The sequence below is a fragment of the Vigna unguiculata genome, chromosome 6, assembly GCF_004118075.2.
Source record: "Vigna unguiculata cultivar IT97K-499-35 chromosome 6, ASM411807v1, whole genome shotgun sequence".
In the NCBI taxonomy this organism is placed as follows: Eukaryota; Viridiplantae; Streptophyta; class Magnoliopsida; order Fabales; family Fabaceae; genus Vigna; species Vigna unguiculata.
The window spans coordinates 24,698,239-24,717,967 of NC_040284.1; the positions used below are offsets into that span (position 1 = coordinate 24,698,239).

The following is a 19,729-nucleotide window of genomic DNA, read 5'->3' on the forward strand; positions in this document are numbered from 1 at the left end:
TTTTTACTTCATTCCCTTTCTGAATAAAATTTTGCAGTGAATACTCCAACAATTTACGGTACGTGTATTGAGTCCAGCATTGTTCAACATAACTAAATAAGATCTGACATTTTCAAAATATATATACATTGGAAGATAAACAGTGTTATATCATATTAGATAAATCAGTAAAGGTAGGTTAATCTTAAAAAAAAAAAAAAAAAAAAACTAACAGACACTGTTTTTTGCATTTTAGTTATTACATTTAATTATAACTTGTTTCAGAATAAAATAAATTACTATTCTAAAAAAACAAATACTTTAAAGTGAGTCCAAAAATCTATTTAATTTTTTTAAAGGTTAAAATTGCAGTGACTGTGAAAAAAAAAAAGGAAGAACTTATTTCTCCATTTTTCTTTTTCTTGATAAATTTTAACGTTCTTACCTTTCAATAAAGTGTTTTTTCTTTTTTCAAATTTGTCCACGGAGTAATTATTCTCTTTGGCTCATTCAAAGTATTGCTTTTATATCTTAATAAAGTATAATGCACTTGTAAAATAATAAAGTTATTTAAGTAAAATGATTTCAAGAAGGGACATATTTATTACTGTTTTTTATATGTGAAAGAAAATCTTAAACCACACTTATTGTGGTATATGAAATACTCCACCCGTTCTTCTGGAACCATCACAAATTTTAATATTGTATTCAATTGTCATCAGGGGTTTAAGACAAGATTAATTATTATTTTTATTATTTATAATCATTTACATTATTTTTAATTAATTTATATATAGTGTGAAGAATACCATCTTTCCGAACTCTTACTAACAACGTCAAAAAAAAAAAAAAAATCCTATTCACAAATATTTTTAAATAAAATTTGCAACATGTAGAAATAGACATTATAAATGGGTACATGCATATATCGAGTATAATTTTCTTTTATACCGCATGTTAATAGAGCAGGTATGAATATCAATATCATAGTATCCATAAATACCGTGATTGTTATATTCTAATTTAAATTAAAAAAAAAAATCTGATTAAAATAGGATAATGATATTTTGACCCGCCTTTTTTAACTCACTTTTAACCCACCACTCCAATCCTCCTTAAATCATCACACCACTAAAAAGAATCAAAATAGATAATTGAAAGGTGATTGAGATGATGAGTTAAAAGTGGGTAAAAAATTGAATCAAAAAACTATTATCAATTAAAATATTAATACATTGATTTTGAATGAATTGTTTTTATAAAATTTCCATTTCTTTGTAAGTTGGCATTCAACATTATTTAAATGAATTATTTGACTTTGTTTGAAATATATGTATATTATGTTTGTATTTTATTTGAATTTACTATTAAAATATATTACTAAATATTTTAAATTACTTTTTGTAAATACATGTAGGTATCCGTGAATATTAAAAAAATATAGAAATACTCATAACACATATCTGCACATATGAAAATAAAAACCATTATTACCCTACCCTAATTATTCTACTCTTGAGTTGCTCAACAAAAGTAACTTTTCTTTTTTTATTTGTTTAAATCCTGCCTGAATGCTACACTATTTTTTTTCAAATAAAACTGTAAAATTCATCCCAGGTTGATTTCAAGTTATTGAATTATTTATTTAAAAGAAATAAGGCAATGCAAGGAAATATAAAATACAATAAACAATTATTCATAATGCAAATGAATTGCAGTATTGACTATTCTCTTTTGCGAAAGAAATCACTTCTACAAACTAAAGCAAAAAAAGAAAAAGAAAACACAACCCTAATAAAATGAATGTCTTCTCTTTAACAACAAGTACAGAGCAACCATAGACATTAATTATTTTCCTCGTCCTTTGTGTTAAACACAAATAATCAATCAATCAATCACCCTAGTTTTCGTTAAGCCGTCATCATCATCTGAAGCAGATCCGAAAGCTCAAGAAACGCAACGTTGAATCTTCAATTCCATAATTTTTTTAATTAAATAAACGGAGGGTAAATGAAATTTTGTTTGAAATTAGTTGTTGTTGAATTTTTTGCGAAGAAGAGTAGCACGCAAATCGGCAACGTCAACCTCGTTGGTGTTCTCTGGTTTGTAGTAACCAGTGACAGGATCCGGCACCCATGAAACCTCGTACGTCGACACCCTTTTCTCTTCCCCTGACTTCCCTGCCATGGAGGTAACTGCTCCCCTTGTCGCGCTCTGTGTTGCAACAGAGTATCCGCGTCTGTTTAATGTAAACCATCGCATTAATTCACCAATTAACAATCTAATAACCGTAAAAAGGATTAAAATGAAAACATTTATAGCTACCTGGTTAGAGCGTTGGAGAATCCGTCTAGAAGAAGAGCAGAGAAAGTCTTGACGTTAGCGAAAGAGCGAGCCATTGGTGTGATGAGATTAAAGAGTGGATTACAACCGAGGAAATCTTGTTGTTTCTTTGATAAGAATTTCAAAGGTTGGCGAAACACAAGCTTTCCAAAGTGTAATCTTTTTAATTTGAGTTTGTTTGTGAGATATGAGGTGAGGGTGGTGTTTATATAAGGAGAACGATGACTAACGACAAAGGAAAATTATGGACGCGTCAAAATATGAGTTGAAGGTAGAGTTTGCAATGAGCTGATAAATTGGGAAGGTTCTAAAATTTGGGTAATCTCTTATGAAAAGGTGGTGAGATCATGACATAGGAAGGAGGCGTGTGAGGGCGTGAATTGGAAAAGTTTGATGGAGTCAATGGTGGTGTGAGCTGAATCTGGTCGCGCTTTTGACTCAGCAAGTTGGCACTAATTACAAACGTGTGGTGTGCACAATCAACTGGCATCTCTAGAAGAATGCTGAAATTTAGGAGAACCTTCCCAAGCCTCACTTTTTGGGTAACCAATCAATTGAAGTTCAATTTGAATTTCATTTTTCTCGTTCTCCTCGTTTTCCCATTTTCTTTCACCCACTTCAATCATACTAAGGAAGGGAGGGCATGGAGGAGTTACCACAGAGTTATTAAAATTAGGATGAAGCATGAAGAAATTTACGGCTTCAAATTTTTTATTATTAGGTTGTGATGTTATACTAATAAGTTATGCATAGTCTGTATTGGGCGAAACAGATAAGAAAGTAACGAAAGGGAGAGGTGATGGTTTTTACTACAAAAAGAATGAGCAAAGTTAACACGGCACTACCATAGTTTGTTCTCATGAAATTATTAGATGGGTTAAATATAGTTTTTGTCCTTCAAGTTTCAGCGAAATTTGGATTTAGTCATTCATCAAAATTTTTGATCAATTTAGTCCTTCATCTTTCAAAATGCGTGAATTTAGTCCTTTTAACCAAATTTTGTTAAGTTTATCTAACGTTTCAACCGCATTTCATAATAGTATTTAAATTATTTATATTGTTTGACACATTTTTGCTTTAATGTTAACTTAAATACTATCATGAAATGCGCTTGAAACATCAAATAAACTTAACAAAATTTGGTTAAAAGGACTAAATTCACACATTTTGAAAGATGAAGGACTAAATTGGTATAAAGTTTTGATGGGGGACTAATTCCAAAATTCACTGAAACATGAGGGACCAAAAACATATTTAACCCTTATTAGATTCATGGCATCACCCAATCTAAATATTGAGTCTCGTATCATCACATCAAAACTCACCTCTCAAATCAAAGTTGTTCTATATAAAAATAACGTTTTTTCCATTAATAATCTCGCTATCTCCAAAGATGTATATGATAATTTAGTTTTTGTTAAAGATTAAAAGTGTTTAGGGGCACACTTAGTTACTAGTAGGGTTTTATCGACAAACCAAGGTAGAACGTCAAAAGATATGACTTTTGGCTAAAGTTTCACATAACAAAATATATGACTTTTGGTTAAAGATTCACATAAAAAAAAAATGGTTTTTGGCTTAAGTTTCACATGGGTCGAATGTGATTGGTTGAATGTGAAGTATCTTAGTTGGATTCAACTAAAGTTTTATTGTTATTGAATTAAGGAAGACAATGACGGATGAGTCAAGGTCAAGTAAGTCAGTCCACAGTATGGGACGTAGTGACATTTTTTAGCTCATTGTCATATATAATTCAATCTGCATATATATAACTCGTAGCTCATGCGGGCCTGTTACGGACAGGACAGACAGGTCCGCATAACTTTTTGCACATGTAATTTGATATATGTTTTTTTTCATAAAAGTTGTGCATGTAAATTATTCACTTTTGACTAATACTTCATTTTTGATATTGCACATGTGTAAGATTGACAAATAAATTTTAGCCATAAATTAATGTATGCAATATTCATTTGCTAAATAAAATATAAACATTTAATTACTAAAGAAAAGTGGATCGACATATCCACGAGCCAAAATCAATGTAGTGTAGACTAGTATGTTTAGTTTGTAATTAAAACTTTATAAATAAATTTAAACTATTATTCACAAACCAATTATATTTTTTTATTAATAATCAAATTATTTTAAATATCAATAATTTTTAATTTATAAAAAAATAATTAATTATTTTTTAAAATTTGTTATTACTTTTTTATATTTAGTGTTTTATTAACTAAATCTGTAATCCCATTTATCAAATATTTCACAAAAAATAACGTATCTTAGATTATCGTTTTTTATATAAAATATCTTACAAAATGCATACCATCTGTGAATTAAACAGGGCTATGTCTAGGATCTATGACAAAATTATTTATCAAAATTATACAACACGACAAGTTCATTAAAATATTCTTTGATAAAGATAATTTAAGATCAATTAAAGTTATTTTAAGTTTAAGATTGTTTAGTCTTATTAAGAGAAAAAACAATCAATACCATATCCGACCATAACTTATCATTAAGTATTTTGAATTAAAAAAAGATCTGACTTATTCATACAACGAGGCCTTAAATAGTTGGGAGGCCTAAATCAATGTTTAACGGCCTTCGGCCTTCGATCTAGTCAACTTCATTATTTGGAGTGGAAAAAAATTCAAATACAAATAAAATAATTAATAAGAAAAATTAAACTAATTGTTAACCCTTAGCATTTGCAACATTTTTAAAAAAATTAATAAAAGTCTTACTTTATTCACCTTCAAATTTATTTCATCATAAATAATAATTAAATTACATATTTTAAAAATGTGTGTAAATTTTTAAATAATACATTATAATTATTCAAAATAATAAGTACCGATCAAAAGAGGAATATATATATATATATATATATATATATATATATATATATATATATATATATATTCCCTCTTTAAATACATTTTACAAATTAACTTTAAAAAATAATAATAAAAAAATGTAAATGAAAAATTAAATCAGATGTTACATTAAATGCTACGTTCAACTTCCTAATTTATGATTTTCCATGTATTAACTGTCTTAAACTAACAGTATAAATGATACATGGATACATCTTTTGAAGTCTAGGTTATATAATAATGTTATATATATAGAGGTAAATAAATATTTGAATTTTAAAAAAGAGTTTTGTAAAGTAATTTTTAAAAATGTAAAATTAAATACCAACTTTGTGTCGTAGTACTATTTAAGAAAATAAGTTACTTTTTTATACATTAATGAAAAATATTACACTGTTAGCTTTAAATTGTTTACATTAGCATGTGTTTAATTCTCACCGATAAAGAAAAGAAAAACATAAGACGAGTGTGTTGAGTAATTTTGTTATCATTCATTAGACCAATAATATGAAAATTTGAGGGTGGAGATTATTAGGCCCACTAGCAAAAGACGACCAAAGCCCAATTATTTTGAAAATCAGCAGTAGCTTCCCCCGCCGTGGCTTAGGGTTTTACCTTTACCCCGTCGTGGAAAAGCTTCGTCTTCTCTTTCACTTGGTGAGCGCAAAATGTCTGAAGTGAATGCTACCCCTGAAGTCCCTCAAAACAACACCATCTACATCAACAACCTTAACGAGAAGATCAAGATTGATGGTACGCGTCTTTTTCGTGTTTCCGCAACTTCGATTTCGATGGATTATACGTTCTTTGAATTGTCGTATGTTGGATGTAGAGTTGAAGAAGTCTCTGAACGCTGTTTTCACTCAGTTCGGGAAGATACTTGAGGTGTTAGCTTTTAAAACCCTAAAACACAAAGGTCAAGCTTGGGTGGTCTTTGAGGATGTCTCTTCTGCTTCCAATGCTCTGAGGCAAATGCAAGGATTTCCCTTCTATGATAAGCCCATGGTATCATATCTTCTATTTCGCTTTTTCAAACTCAAATTTATATCTGTTTTGTAATTTTTATTATTATTTGAATGGTGTTTTGAATTGGGCGCATAGTTTTAGTCAATTATGATTGATTTTGCCGGTTGGAATTATGTGTTATTGTCTCGTTGTAATTTCTAATGCTACTTCTTGTCAAGAACTATGATAATCTCCAATTTGCAGAAGCTCGTACGAACAGAAAATTGTTCGGAAATTTAGCATTATTTACGTGCCACAAGGTTTTATTCTTCTTTTTCTTATTATAATGGTTAGAATCAAGAACAATGCTTATCTATCATCAGCAGCAGCTCTTCTATTTTCAGTAGATATTACTTTGTTCATGGGATATGAAGATGCTGAAGGAAGGACTAATGTCGTGTAAAATTGCTGTCAACGTTTGACTAGAGGCAACAGTGGCTATCATGTTTGCCATGTTGTACGTTGAATTAGTTGTTTTTATTAATTAGGTTCCATTCTCGTCACCTCACCAAAAACAGCATAGAAAGATTTTTTTGGGGTAGGAACAAATTATTTTAGATAGAAATAGCCTACAACTCTAGGCAAAACTGACGCAAAGGACTGGCCGAAGTAGAACTTTTCATATATTTATCCTCAATGCCAAGGATTCATTGACTACAACTCATTTATAATTAATTTAGCATACACTCCTCAGTGGTTTACCATTTGGTGCCAAATTAACTACGCCATTGTATATTGGGCATCAAGGATACTACATCTCATTCCTGATTACGTTCCAAGGGAAAATTGTAATTGCAATTCTATTGAATAAGCTTTGATGTTAAGTTCCTGAACCAAATCAGATTTTAGATTTATGTGGCAGTGTAGCACTGGAAAAAAAGAGAAGAGGAGATAGAAGATTTTGAGTTGGTTGACATCGTGATGTGGCATTAAAAAGCTGACAATCATTTCCATCTGAATTGCCTGTTCAAATTGCTTATGTAATTTTCTTTGCAATAATGGTTGCCCACTCCCTACTTGGGGCCTCACCTGCTAATCTATGTCATTAATATGATTCGATACATGTTGCCGTTGGCTTCACCTGATTTATATTTAGAAAACCTCTAGTAGAACTGTGCATAAATTGCTTTGTGACTTTAAATCACCAGTCAAATAAAAAAGTTAGTAGTAGTCATTTTAGGAATGAATCTTATCACAATCATACATCTCATTTATATTCTTTTAATTTGAACATTTCTATATTTTTTTTTTCAATTTTTTGAAAGAACTGATTGATCTGAACAATTTGTATATTTATTTTACTTGATTTCCTTGCCTTCTCCTGCATTGTTCTCTCAATTTGCGTCAGTGAAAAATTATCCTTCTCTAGAAATTGAATTTTGCTGTCATTTATCCAGAGAATACAGTATGCAAAGACCAAATCTGATGTAATAGCAAAAGCGGATGGTACTTTTGTTCCTAGGGAAAAACGTAAGAGGCATGATGACAAAGGTACAACACACTCCAAGCACTCTATTCTTTTTATTCAAGGATTCTTCATTGTAAAATTTTAAACCAATTGGTTTAAATGGGAACAAAAACAAACAAGGTTAAAAGTTCACCCTTTCCATAAACTGAGAAGCAACTAATGCCCAAAACAATGACAATATTATCATATTGATTTCATGCAATTGTCTTCCCTTGAAAATCAAATGACTATTCTGTTTCTTGGGGTATTATCTCCCCTTTAAAATAGGTTAGTCTTTTTCATGCAACTGTCACATGCCTTGTATGGTTCAAATGTATTTCAGACTTTTGTAACTGATAATACCGAAGAAGGAAAGTTCCAACAAATATTATATCTGACTCTAGTGCCTGCCTTAAGACTCTCAAGGCATGTGTAGTTATTTTATGGATCATATAAATCATGTGTTTTATTAAATACATTACGTAATAAGAAATTGTGTTACTCAGAAGTGTGACATTTTTACATTTTAAGTTCACTTTTCTGTTTCTGTCCACAAAGGGACAATGTTATCTCATACTGTTGAACATCTAGGTGGGTGCAACTCCTATGCTGAAAATCTGTGTAGTTTGGAACCTACAAGTGGACATTATGACACACGTTACATAATCAATAAACAACTTTACATGGAAGTAACCTTGTTATGTTCTGTTGCAGGCAAAAAGCGGAAGGACCAACATGATGCTAATTTAGCTGGAATGGGACTAAATCCAGCATATTCTGGTGCTTATGGTGCAACACCTACTGTAAGTTTTTTCTGCTGTTGTAGATTTTTGGGGCGGAGGGGTGGTCATATTAAAGAACTACTAAAATAATATATCCCATCTAAATTTAGTACCTTTTAATTTTTTTCCTGTTTTGTAGTAATTTGTCTGTTACAGACAGGAAAGTCTTTTCTAAGTTCTCTGGTTTACCTTTGAGAAATCATTTTTTATTGTCTAATTGTTATTTTGCCTTGAAAGAAAGGATAAAATGTTGTAGTAAGAAGTGAGATTGCGTGAAAGATTTTAATCGGCTATAGAGATTATGAGATGATACAATATCTGGTTTAAAGCAAGTGATTCAAATAAACAGAATCTTGAACAACTTCGTTCTGTTCTTTATTGTGTACATGTTTATTTAGTTCTATATTTATTACACATGCCTTTCTAACATTCAAACTATCCTAGATACCTTATCCAGGTGGTGCAAAATCCATGGTACCAGAGGCTCCTGCACCACCAAATAATATTCTCTTTATTCAGAATCTTCCCAATGAGTCAACTCCCATGATGCTGCAAATGCTCTTTCTTCAATATCCTGGATTCAAGGAAGTTAGAATGGTTGAAGCTAAGCCAGGAATTGCCTTTGTGGAATATGGTGATGAGATGCAATCCACAGTGGCTATGCAGTCACTGCAAGGTTTCAAGATAACCCCACAAAACCCTATGTTGATAACTTACGCCAAAAAATAGATAGCGGTTTCTTGACCTTGTATTAGGAAGACAGGAATCCCATCTTCAGCACAGAGTTGTTAATCCAGTTAATACAATGGTGTAATGTTAATTGTCATCTATCTTTGGCACAGCCTTGATTCGAGTATGATTGTAGTTACGGATAATAACTGTCATTTTATACAAATGTATTTAGGAAAGTACTAACTAGTTCAAATTTATTATTTTACTTTTTCTAGATTCGTCAATTGACCTTCTTTTGCCCTTATTTGAAGAATTACCTGCCAGCATTTGCAGGATGAAGTTCAGTAAGTGAATACATGATGTCTTCCTTGCACGAGTACACAAATAATTTTGGTTATCCTCTTGTGACGTGCTATCCCTGCTTAATTTTTGAAATTTTGGTGTTTTATTTGTCACTACGTTGGCCAAAAGTAGAAGGCAAGATTGAAGCTTTTCCTATGTCTAGCATAAATTCTAAAAGCAGCCAATTTGGATTTACTGCTGTAAGAGATCATGTTGCAGTTACACGCATTACCTCTACTTTGTCATTGTACAAAACAAATGTAGTTTATACGAAGATAAAAAAGACACGTGTTAATTGACTACAACAGCTATGACGTTTTTTTCACTGCATAAAATCCATGGAAGCTTTTTCGTGCTTTTTTGTCACGTAAGTAGAGCGTGATTATGAAAACTGCATAAATGGGAACTATATATGTGAAAAAAGTGCTCTGTACCTTAATTTTTTCAATTAACGTGTAATTGGATAGCTTATTCAACAAACTTTTGTACTGTACCCTATGCAAGCGACTTCCATAGGGTGCCTTGATTCTAGTCCCATGTTCCCCGTCTTCTGGTCTCTACACTCTATGAATGTTAGCCATTAAAGCTCAATTTTCTTGCTTTGATATTAATTGGTTTCATTTCGTTAATATGAAGGTTGGTCACCCATAGTGACCTGCGAGAAATTTGACAAATGCCAACGTGATGAATGTTCCAAGTAAGTTTGACAAATGCCATCTTGTTCGTTTGATTTCGAGTTTAACATTATGTAATTAGGATATAAGTATAACATCTAACTATACTTTGAGAATAACAACACAACATTAAACAAATTTCATGAGGATTATTGGATGTCTAGTTAACTTCCAGTCATATCAAGCATAGTAAATTAAAAAAAAAAAAACTTAGCGCATGATCTGAACAGTTTTTGAAACTTATAATTAATTTTTATTTTAGTTTTCAGTCGGATGTTTAAATTACCCATCTTAAGTAGTGTTAATTCATTTCTTAAGACTTGGTATTTTAATTTTTTACCTTATATTGTTTTTCAAGTTTGTTGTGGTAGTTTTAGAATTATCGTTTAGAATTACTCATTGTCTTAAAGTGTTGTTCTTGTTATCTTAATTGCTACTTTTGCTACATGTTTTAATCTATTTGGCTTAGATGGAGTTAGAAAATTGAAAACATTGGACAAAAAATTAAGATGTCATCGTTCCTAACGTAAAAGTGAAAGAAAGTACAAAAGAAACACAAATTGTTTTAACTTTTGTTGGATGTGCATAGCAGAATTATGTCTATATTATAAATAGCTTTTTATTAACTTTGTAATCAATTATTAGTAATTTCAATAAAAGTTTTATGTTTTCTCATAGAAAGTATTGTGAAGATATTTTATTCTTATTTTTGAATTATTAATTTTAGACAACAAATCTGACTATACTTATCAATCAACCTTGATCAGCATATCTTTTTCATTTTTTTATTCTTTTGGATGAATTTCTGAGAAACAATCCATTTATCATAATCTAGATACATGTTCATCAGAATGAAGTTATGAAATTGATCCAAACTCCCAATATCAGATGTCGCTGTTCACATGTGAATAGGTTCGGACTGGGAGCATATAAGTTGAAAGATTTTTTGGGTTCTCAAGTTTAATGAACAAGAAAGCAAGCACTTTTTCGATGGGTTGCTGTTCCTTTTTTCTGAAACACAAAAATGAAGTGCCGTAGAATTTTAACCGTTTGGGAGCATGGTGGAGTCTCACGTGCGTTCGAACAAGAGAGTGAATTGCCAAACAAAGCTTTCACTGCCTACCAAGCGTAAGATACACACGCCATACTCAAGTCCTTAGATTTCACAATGATCTCATCAAGAATCTATCTTCTTCTTCCACAAGCATGCCAATTTCCAACCCATTTTTTCAAATAAATGTTCTTCCTTTTAATGCATCGGACGCAAAATTTCACAGGCAATACCACCATTGCACTTTGTTTTTTGAACTTATATGGCAGTGGACGATTCACCAAATCGAAATGATGGCCCAACCAAGTGTGAGTGAAGAAAGAAACCTCACTAATATATAACCCAATGTCGCACGTCACAGATTCCCGCATGCTGTGGACTAGACTTAGCAATATGCACTAAAGGTAAATGATAAAGAAGAGAAATGAAAATGTACATACATAAGATTTCTTGACCAAACCGTGGTTGTGGTTGCTGAGTGCTGAGTTTGCCCTGTTGTGGAAGTTGTGTCCTTTAGAGGCAGTGTTCATTCATTGTTTACTTTTTCTGCTCTCTGTATTAATGCTGCCTTTGAAATTGTTGCAGTCTACTCTGTGTTAAATCACCATAAACTTTGGGGCAAAAGGTAAGGACCTATTACGTATAGGGAATGATATCTACCTAGGGAGCGTCCCCAACTTTCTCTAAAACTCTCACAAGCACACACACATGCACATGCCATACTCAAAAACTTGCAACCCAACACGCAAACCCTACGTCCACTCATACATTATTCTTCTCCACCTTCTTGCACCATCAAATTCTTCTTCAATGGAAAAGGGCAACAGAGAATGCATGTGGGACCCAAAACTCTTCATCCATTGGCTCCCATTTGATTTAGTACAAGGAAAACCTTGTCTCCTTGCTGCAGTGCAGTGAACATCAAATGAATAAGGACTTAATGATAATACTTGTGGATGCAAAGAAACTAATGTGAAACTGGTTTATGTGTTTGTAGTTAGCACTTAAGAAATATAATAATGTGGCTGTGCTGAATTTTAGGAGAAGATTTTTAGCACTCTACTTTTTCTGTGAAGTTAAAGCAGGCAACAATCTGGTTGAGTTTCCTTCGATATATATATATCTCGCTACGTTTGTGTACTGGCATGGCATGATGATATGGTATGGCAGAGTTATATTTTTAAAAAATTTTCTGCAAATTTCTCTCATTGTTCTGCCATTGTCCTTTGATGAATCTCTTTTCTCTCTCTAAAGTTGCATCTATAAATATGAGCTTTTTCCCGTGTCTAGTTCAACTTCAACTTTCATCACCGTTCTCATGAAGCTCACTGGCAGAGAAACTCCTCGTTGGAGAAGCAGGGCACGTGCAAGATTCTTGGCTCTAAAATGTCACGTTATTCTTTGCAGGTGCCCTCCTTCTCCAACATGGTGTCTCTTCTAACCTAACCAATTCTGTTCATCACTTTACTAGGTATAATTGCTTTCCTTCTTTCTATCTTCATGCGTTCCTACCTAAAGTTTCTGCAACATGAACGTGTTCAATCACTTTGAAATTGAGTTTTGCAGTAACTTCAGAACAAAAGTTTATAAAAGAGATGTTACCACTTTCACTAATGACTGCTATATAACAAGTAAAAGCTTTTCATGACTGAGAAATAACACGATACAAGGAAGGGTGTTTTTTTATGTGTTAAACATATGTTTACATTTTACTGCTGTTGTCTCTGTGCATACCAGGTTCTCAACAATGAACACGTTTAAGCTTACGAGTCTATGAATGAAAATTAAGGTAATGTAACTGAACACCTTTTAGAATCACTTTTTAAACTTTTTTTTTTCTCCTACTTATATACGAATAAGCCTTCTATTTTTAATGTCATTTACTTGTAAAGGTTACACAATGTTAAGTGATTTCCGTAACAGGATTAATTAAAAGTACCAATGAAGGTTATGTTAAGGCGTAATTGATATTTTGATTTTTTACAGTTCTTTATTTTCGGATAATTTGTTTATATGAAAAATTTTGAGTTCTATATCTTACATATACATGAGTTAAGCTCTGTTCCTAACGCGATTGACATGACATGAGATTATTGTTAACATTGCTACAGATTTCTTTCACAATATCACTATTTTTCTTTTACGAGTTTTAAATCTTTAGAAAATTCTTCTACAAAATAAAATACAAATCACCAAATGTCCAATTCATAAAAAAAAAAAAACCCGCATTTTTAGAGGAACAATGCAGAAGAATAGAGGAATATAATATTTATAGTAAGAAAATTTTGATTTTGAAAACATGATGATTATTTAAAAAAAAAAAGGCATTAAAAAGGGTAATTAGATGGGTCTAAGAAAAACAAAGGTTAGGTACCGTACTTAGTAAATTAAGAACTACATATAGCAGAAGTCTAGCTGGACAATGTTTTTAAGCAGACCAATTCGTTGGGCCTGATAATAAAACTTGGGCTATGGTATTGACATCTTCTTGTCTTAAAATCTAAAGACACATTTTAAAGGATAAATTTGTGAATGTTCAAAAGAATGAAGAATGTTAACAGCAGCTTAAGATTATATCAAACTTCTATGAAAAACATATTATTTATTACAATGATATAAAATTTATAAAAATTATAAATAATAATATTTTATTCTATTTCTCATTAATTGACTTTGTTTTATGAAAATTTAAGAACGTATTTAGATAGAAAAAATAATATTTATTAAGGATCATGTTACTATTTATTTCTTGTCTTACCTTCTATAAATATGTCCAGATTCTATCAAAAACCAAAATTTTTATAAACATGTAAGCATTTAGAAAATATTAATATTCTTAAAACATTCTTGATTTAGAGCAGCAACGTCAATAGCTGGAGCCTCACCGTTAGATGGTGAGACTCATGACCAATGAGATCAGCCGTACAGGATCAACATCACATAATGCATATTAATAATCATTCAATACGATTAAATGCAAGCACCAATTACGAACCCTTTTCAAAAATTTTTTGTTCTTTCTGGTCAAATTCTTGTAATCCAAACACACAACACAATAATTAATGAAAAAGTTTGAATTAATTAAAAAGGTGTTTTAGTGGACAAAAAAGACACGTGGCTATTCCTCCTCCTCTCAAAAAGTTGTAACAAATAATGTGATGATGATGAACAGATCCACCACACACTTGGAGACAAAATCCCACATTGTCTCTGCCTCACTATATTCTAAAGTAACTAAATATTGCTTCGGGTTGCGCAAAAATTAAATTTTATTCTCAGATACACAAATAATACATTCGATAATTCTGTGACTCAGTTGTGTAGTTTGGTCATAATCATGCATCGATACAAGTGAAGAAACAAAAGCCACTTTTCATTAGGACAAGCAAGGTTTTTCAGTTTCTTCTTTCCTTCTATTATTAGAAAAAAAATATAAAGACGATGGATGCTTGGGTGGGTATTAACATCACGTTAAGAAAAACAAAATCTAAGTATTTTTTAATTGTAAAAACATAGTTATTAAAAAAATATTCTTTTATATTTTAAAAGTAAAATAATATGGTGAAACTCGTTTGAAGTAAAATAAGATCTCATCATAATTTTTTATAGAATTATTGTATTGAAATTGTTCTAAACAGAAAATGATCTTAAATATAGAATTTCGGTTTAAAAAAAAATCCAGATAGGGATTTATTTCTATCTGGAAAATGTTTTTACTTTATTTAATTCAGAAACCTTGAGTCTGGATCATGCAATGCAATCTTTAGATTAAATGCGCCAAGATCGATATATTTATATGAATATATTACAACAATTATAAAAAAAATGCACCGCTATTTTTTTTTTCTGATCAGCACCGCTAATGGAAGTTGTTTCTGGTAGAAATGACTACATAATTTGATATCACAGTGATATCATCCAATGCTTTATGTGAAACCATTTAAATTATATCAAAGTTGAAATATTTTAAATAACACGTGGTTGTATAATTTATTTTAGCTAACGCGGTTTTATAGAATTGATTATAAGTCACGAGTTTATGACAACATGACTTTTGTTTGGATAATGAAGTTGAGAAAATGGATTCTGACACAGGTTTGAAAACGCACCGACACAGGCTTGAAAACGCAATTACACTGGATTGATTCTTTTATATTTAATTAGAACAGTGATATCGTTAGAACCTATGATTTTGATAATTAATATTTTAATTTTATATTATTTTTTAAATTTAACTATTGATACATATTATTCAAATAAATTATTAAGTGGATGTTTATTTAATAAAGGATGTTAAAATATATTTTTCATACAACGAAATAAATAACATGACCAATGAGAATAAAACAAACATGACTATAAAATTATGGTTGAAACAAGTTATACATTTTATTCGTAAGTATTTATAAGATAGAAAAAAAATGATATTTTTGTAAGTTGATATATATAAACTTTGTTACATAAATTTTCGGAATTCTTATTCTTCGTTTGTGTTAGTTTTAATCTATACAATTTTTTCTTTATCTTTTAAACGTATTTATAAGAAAACGAACTCATTAGTGCAAAATTTACCTTTTTAGTAACTTCAATTACACTTAGAATCATATTTTCCAGAAAATTAAAGAACATCGTGATGTAATCGGTTTGACATGTTTTAGTTTTGAGTTTTGTTAAATATGAATTCTAACACACATAGTGTTTACATGTTTAATGTTGTGTTAATATATTAACTCTAAATAAAAAACCATTAAATAAGTGTTGACATAAAACAATTATAAATAACTTTTACACTTCACGCAAGTCATGCAAATCACTAAAAAATATAGTGAAAGGTGTCACTCATTTGTTTGTATAATAATTAATTGTTATATTTTTTATGTGATCATATTTTTTAAAAAATATTTTATTATTGTTTATCATCTGCATATATGTTAATGTTGATTATTTGTTTGACTTATCTTAATTATTATTTTAGTTAAGAGGATGATTCTTTTGGTTAAAACATTTACTGTGTTGTCTTTTTTTTTAAAGATGTTGTAATTATATTTATAACTAAGTATCTTATTGAATTTTATAATTTTAATACTACAATCAATATTCCTATATCGTATTTTCTTGTTTGATGGTTATTTTATAACATCTTACTTGAATTAAAGTTTATTACATTATCAAATAGATTTATTTCATATTACATAGTTATTTTGATCTAGTTATGATAAAGTCTTTATATTTACAAGAATCATAAACATCTCAATTTGTTTATATATTAATATTCGAACCATAACATCCTTAATCAAACAATAAGCGAATAAAACTGATGTGGATAAAGGGACCTATTACTACAATTATAAACAAAGTTTTTACCTTTTCTTCTACCTATAAATCCAAAAATAAGTAAAATAAATTTTATCATTTATTATGAGTTCGACCAGTCTACTGAATACACGGTTGAACATCAATCTCAATATTCCGATGTAACATGGAAGGTACATCACACAATTTTTTTTTTTATATACAATAAGCTTCCCTGTATTAACTTTTAAAATAAAAAAATCCAATTTAACGAAATTAAATTAAATATTAATTTCATTTAAATATTTCAAAAAACGATATCCAGCACACCATGTGACAATTTTTACTTCTCTTTTACCAATTAAAATGGTTACACATATATAATATATTTATCTATATCTATATATATATATATATAGATAGATAGATATGACTTTAGAGAAGTTGCCAGTTAATTCCTAGCTAGGCCTGGCATGCCTTGTAAGCGTAAGCGTATAAATGAACTTGGGCCCAAAAGTGATTTCGGAGATAACACAATTAAAGCTCGATGTGAAAATGCATGCAAACCTATCTGGCATATGTCAGATTAGTGTTTCAACAATGTTTCGTACCTAATCTTTCTTCCTCCTCACCTCATCAAAAACAGTTAAGTGTTCTTGTTCAATCCTGCTTCTCGTACAACTTAACCTAAACCTAAACGACACTGCAATTCAATCACACTCCCACCACCATGACAGTGCATGTTACTTCACCATTCTTGTGTGCTTCGTTAACAATGGCGCATATTAATTAACGTTTCACGTGTTTTACGCGCTTTGTAGTAATAGGAAAGCATATATAGTATGGGTATGACATCATTCTTATGGAATTAAGGGTCCACCTCACAATACCAACAAATAATCATTTAATTCAAAGACAATAATAAATGCTGGCACCGACTAAATCAATAAATGAAGAAGGAGATGAACTCGTTAAACTAAGACACAATTACTTTACTTACTACATTCATTCTCATCGTCACAAAAATACTTTTGTTCTTGTTCTTGTTTTTTTTTTTTTTCTTTTATCCCTAGACAGTGATATTAGCATCGGGGAGCAGCAAAAACCAGCCCAACATATCTTCAGAGTAAACCAGATGTTGCAGTCTCATGAAACGCAAGCCGCAGGAACCAGACACTTGGAAATGAAACCCAGCATTTTCTTCTGCACATGCAACAATGTGAATTGTATTTGGAATACACACCAATAAAATATTTATTACAAATGAATAAATAAGTAAAACGCGTGAGGTGAGGTGAGGTAACTAACGCGCTTAGTTGTGCGAAGGAGCTCTGGAGGGATCTTATAGAGATCTTCATCCACAGGTTTCGGGAGTCTAACGTGACGAGGGGGCGGGGAAAGCGGAACGGCGTCGTGTAGATGCATTTCTTTTCTCACCGGCTTCCTTGCCTGTTCCGTCACGTCGCACACTTTCCCTTGCTTTCTCATGTTCACCTTCACACTCTCTTTTTCCTTATCGTTAACCATCACCATAACCTGCGCACACCTCCTCTCCTTGCTCCTCGTCGCCTGCACCATTATCATCCCAATTTTACCCTTGCATTTCTTTGTTTTCATTACCGGCAACAGGTAATGATAAAAAAACATAGTACATAAAAAGACATGTGGTTTCACGGTTTCAGGTTTCACGTCGTGTCTCAACCACCGCACTATTAACAACCACGGGTGACCGAGACGCGTATTTATGAACGTGGTACCACAAACATTGCAGAGAAAGAAAATGAAAAAACAGCACAAAAAATTCTATTTTACTCTCTATCACCATAATAAATGCTTTTAATTAAGGTGAAAACGCAATGGTTGTTGTGGGGGTTGGGTTGGATTGAATAGAAAAGAGGAACCTTTTTAACGGTGGAGGGTGGCATGTTCCGAAGAGGTTTCTTAAAATCGACGGCGTAGAGATCGCGATGGGGACGGACGTAAGGATCGCTTTCGCCGGAGGAGGAACTGTAACGAACTAAACCAGCCTGTCTGGCGGTCTCGAAGTACTGGGTGATTGGCAACTCGTTGGCGTAATCCCAGTTTCCGAAGGCAGGTATTTGGCCGCTCCTCTTGCATTCCTGTGAAATTAAATGGATTAATTAAGTGAGTAATTCGGTAATTAGCGGAGATGAATCCATTGGGGATGAAAAGGGAAAGTGAAAAACGGCTTACATCCATTTTTGGGTGGAGAAAAAGGGTGTGGTGGTAGGAAGAAAAGGTGGGGTTGGAGGAGAGATGGTTTGAACTATAAAGGAATAGTGAGGGCAAAAGGGTTAAAGAAAAGACAGGATCCGTAGGGAGGGGGTTCCCGATGAAACCTCAGACAGGGATATAAATTCTCTGCCCAGAATTTGGAGGAGAGAAAAAGAATCTGAAAAGTGAAAAAGAAAGGGAAGCAGAGGCAGAGAGGGTGGGGTTAAGTTAAGATAAAACTTTTTTACTAGCTTTCTTCTTCGTATGATAGAAAAGGGATATAGAAATTAATGCAGTGGGTTGTGAAGAGACAGAAAAGGGGGCCTAGGTAGGGGGTTTGTTCCCTTTAGCAGAGGGAGAATTGGTGGAAAAAAGAAAGAGAAGAGAAGAATGGGTGGTTGAAGGAAAAAGGAAAGAGGGAATTGAATGAGGAATGTGAAGAAGAAGGAGGAGGATGGAGGGAGAGAGGGAAAGGGACTGGTCGGTTGTGATATGGAAGGGTATGTAGCTAGATTTGGGGAATTTAGTAAGCGAGTGAGTGTTGCTGACAAGTAGGTGGGTGTTACTGTTCCCAACTATGACCCATCTCAAAAAGACTTAGAATTTCAAATGCCAATGGCTGCTGAAAAACTGTCACTGTTGACTCTCTTCTCTTCTCTTCTCTTCTCTTCTGCATCACTTTGCCTTTATAAACCACACCAATGCCTATGGCCCCCACCTTCTGTCTCTGCGACAAACTCGCTAACAAAGTCCTCTAACTTTTTCTATGCAGAAAGAGATATAAATAAAAGCTAATAGATATTAAATTTATGATTAAATTTTAGTTGCAGCAGAGTGTAGGTCAAGCCACTCTCTGACATAAATATTTGATTTTGATTATAGAGTTAAGAAAAACGAGGAAGATTGGCCAATAGTCAATAGCATAGAGTGTACAAGTCAGCGAAGAAAACGGATGTGGCGAGACAAGGTTTGCAGGAAGAAAGCATAGTCAAACCAAGCACCCATGAGTCAAACACGACACT

The 19,729-nt window shown here is 31.9% G+C and overlaps 3 protein-coding genes across 3 annotated transcripts; 1 reads left to right on the forward strand and 2 right to left on the reverse strand.

Moving 5' to 3' along the window:
• Positions 1 to 1,671: 1,671 nt before the first annotated feature.
• LOC114186810 (indole-3-acetic acid-induced protein ARG2-like) lies at positions 1,672 to 2,602 on the reverse strand. The gene is made up of 2 exons (XM_028074837.1): positions 2,305 to 2,602; positions 1,672 to 2,218 (listed from the first exon to the last, which is right to left on the reverse strand). The coding sequence occupies exons 1-2, from the start codon at positions 2,376 to 2,378 to the stop codon at positions 2,008 to 2,010; spliced, it is 285 nt and encodes a 94-aa protein (XP_027930638.1). The 5' UTR covers positions 2,379 to 2,602; the 3' UTR covers positions 1,672 to 2,007.
• Positions 2,603 to 5,689: 3,087 nt separating this feature from the next.
• Positions 5,690 to 9,492, forward strand: LOC114186787 (U1 small nuclear ribonucleoprotein A). The gene is made up of 5 exons (XM_028074803.1): positions 5,690 to 5,960; positions 6,040 to 6,212; positions 7,610 to 7,703; positions 8,374 to 8,462; positions 8,886 to 9,492. Exons 1-5 carry the CDS (start codon positions 5,876 to 5,878, stop codon positions 9,168 to 9,170), a joined length of 726 nt encoding a protein of 241 aa, XP_027930604.1. The 5' UTR covers positions 5,690 to 5,875; the 3' UTR covers positions 9,171 to 9,492.
• Positions 9,493 to 17,359: 7,867 nt separating this feature from the next.
• LOC114186658 lies at positions 17,360 to 19,429 on the reverse strand. Its single transcript, XM_028074629.1, has 4 exons — positions 18,687 to 19,429; positions 18,374 to 18,592; positions 17,781 to 18,041; positions 17,360 to 17,675 (listed from the first exon to the last, which is right to left on the reverse strand). Exons 1-4 carry the CDS (start codon positions 18,690 to 18,692, stop codon positions 17,619 to 17,621), a joined length of 543 nt encoding a protein of 180 aa, XP_027930430.1. The 5' UTR covers positions 18,693 to 19,429; the 3' UTR covers positions 17,360 to 17,618.
• Between the last annotated feature and the right edge of the window lie 300 nt (positions 19,430 to 19,729).

What these genes read in the sequence shown, in the direction of transcription:
- LOC114186810 (XM_028074837.1), bottom strand. Translation starts at nt 2,378, where the DNA reads ATGGCTCGCTCTTTCGCTAACGTCAAGACTTTCTCTGCTCTTCTTCTA. An exon ending in TTCTCCAACGCTCTAACCAG is followed by an intron (nt 2,219 to 2,304) that starts GTAGCTATAAAT and finishes TACATTAAACAG; the next exon opens with ACGCGGATACTCTGTTGCAA.
- LOC114186787 (XM_028074803.1), top strand. Translation starts at nt 5,876, where the DNA reads ATGTCTGAAGTGAATGCTACCCCTGAAGTCCCTCAAAACAACACCATC. An exon ending in CCTTCTATGATAAGCCCATG is followed by an intron (nt 6,213 to 7,609) that starts GTATCATATCTT and finishes TCATTTATCCAG; the next exon opens with AGAATACAGTATGCAAAGAC. An exon ending in CTTATGGTGCAACACCTACT is followed by an intron (nt 8,463 to 8,885) that starts GTAAGTTTTTTC and finishes AAACTATCCTAG; the next exon opens with ATACCTTATCCAGGTGGTGC.
- LOC114186658 (XM_028074629.1), bottom strand. An exon ending in CACCCTCCACCGTTAAAAAG is followed by an intron (nt 18,042 to 18,373) that starts GTTCCTCTTTTC and finishes ATAATGGTGCAG; the next exon opens with GCGACGAGGAGCAAGGAGAG. An exon ending in TCCTTCGCACAACTAAGCGC is followed by an intron (nt 17,676 to 17,780) that starts GTTAGTTACCTC and finishes TTGCATGTGCAG; the next exon opens with AAGAAAATGCTGGGTTTCAT.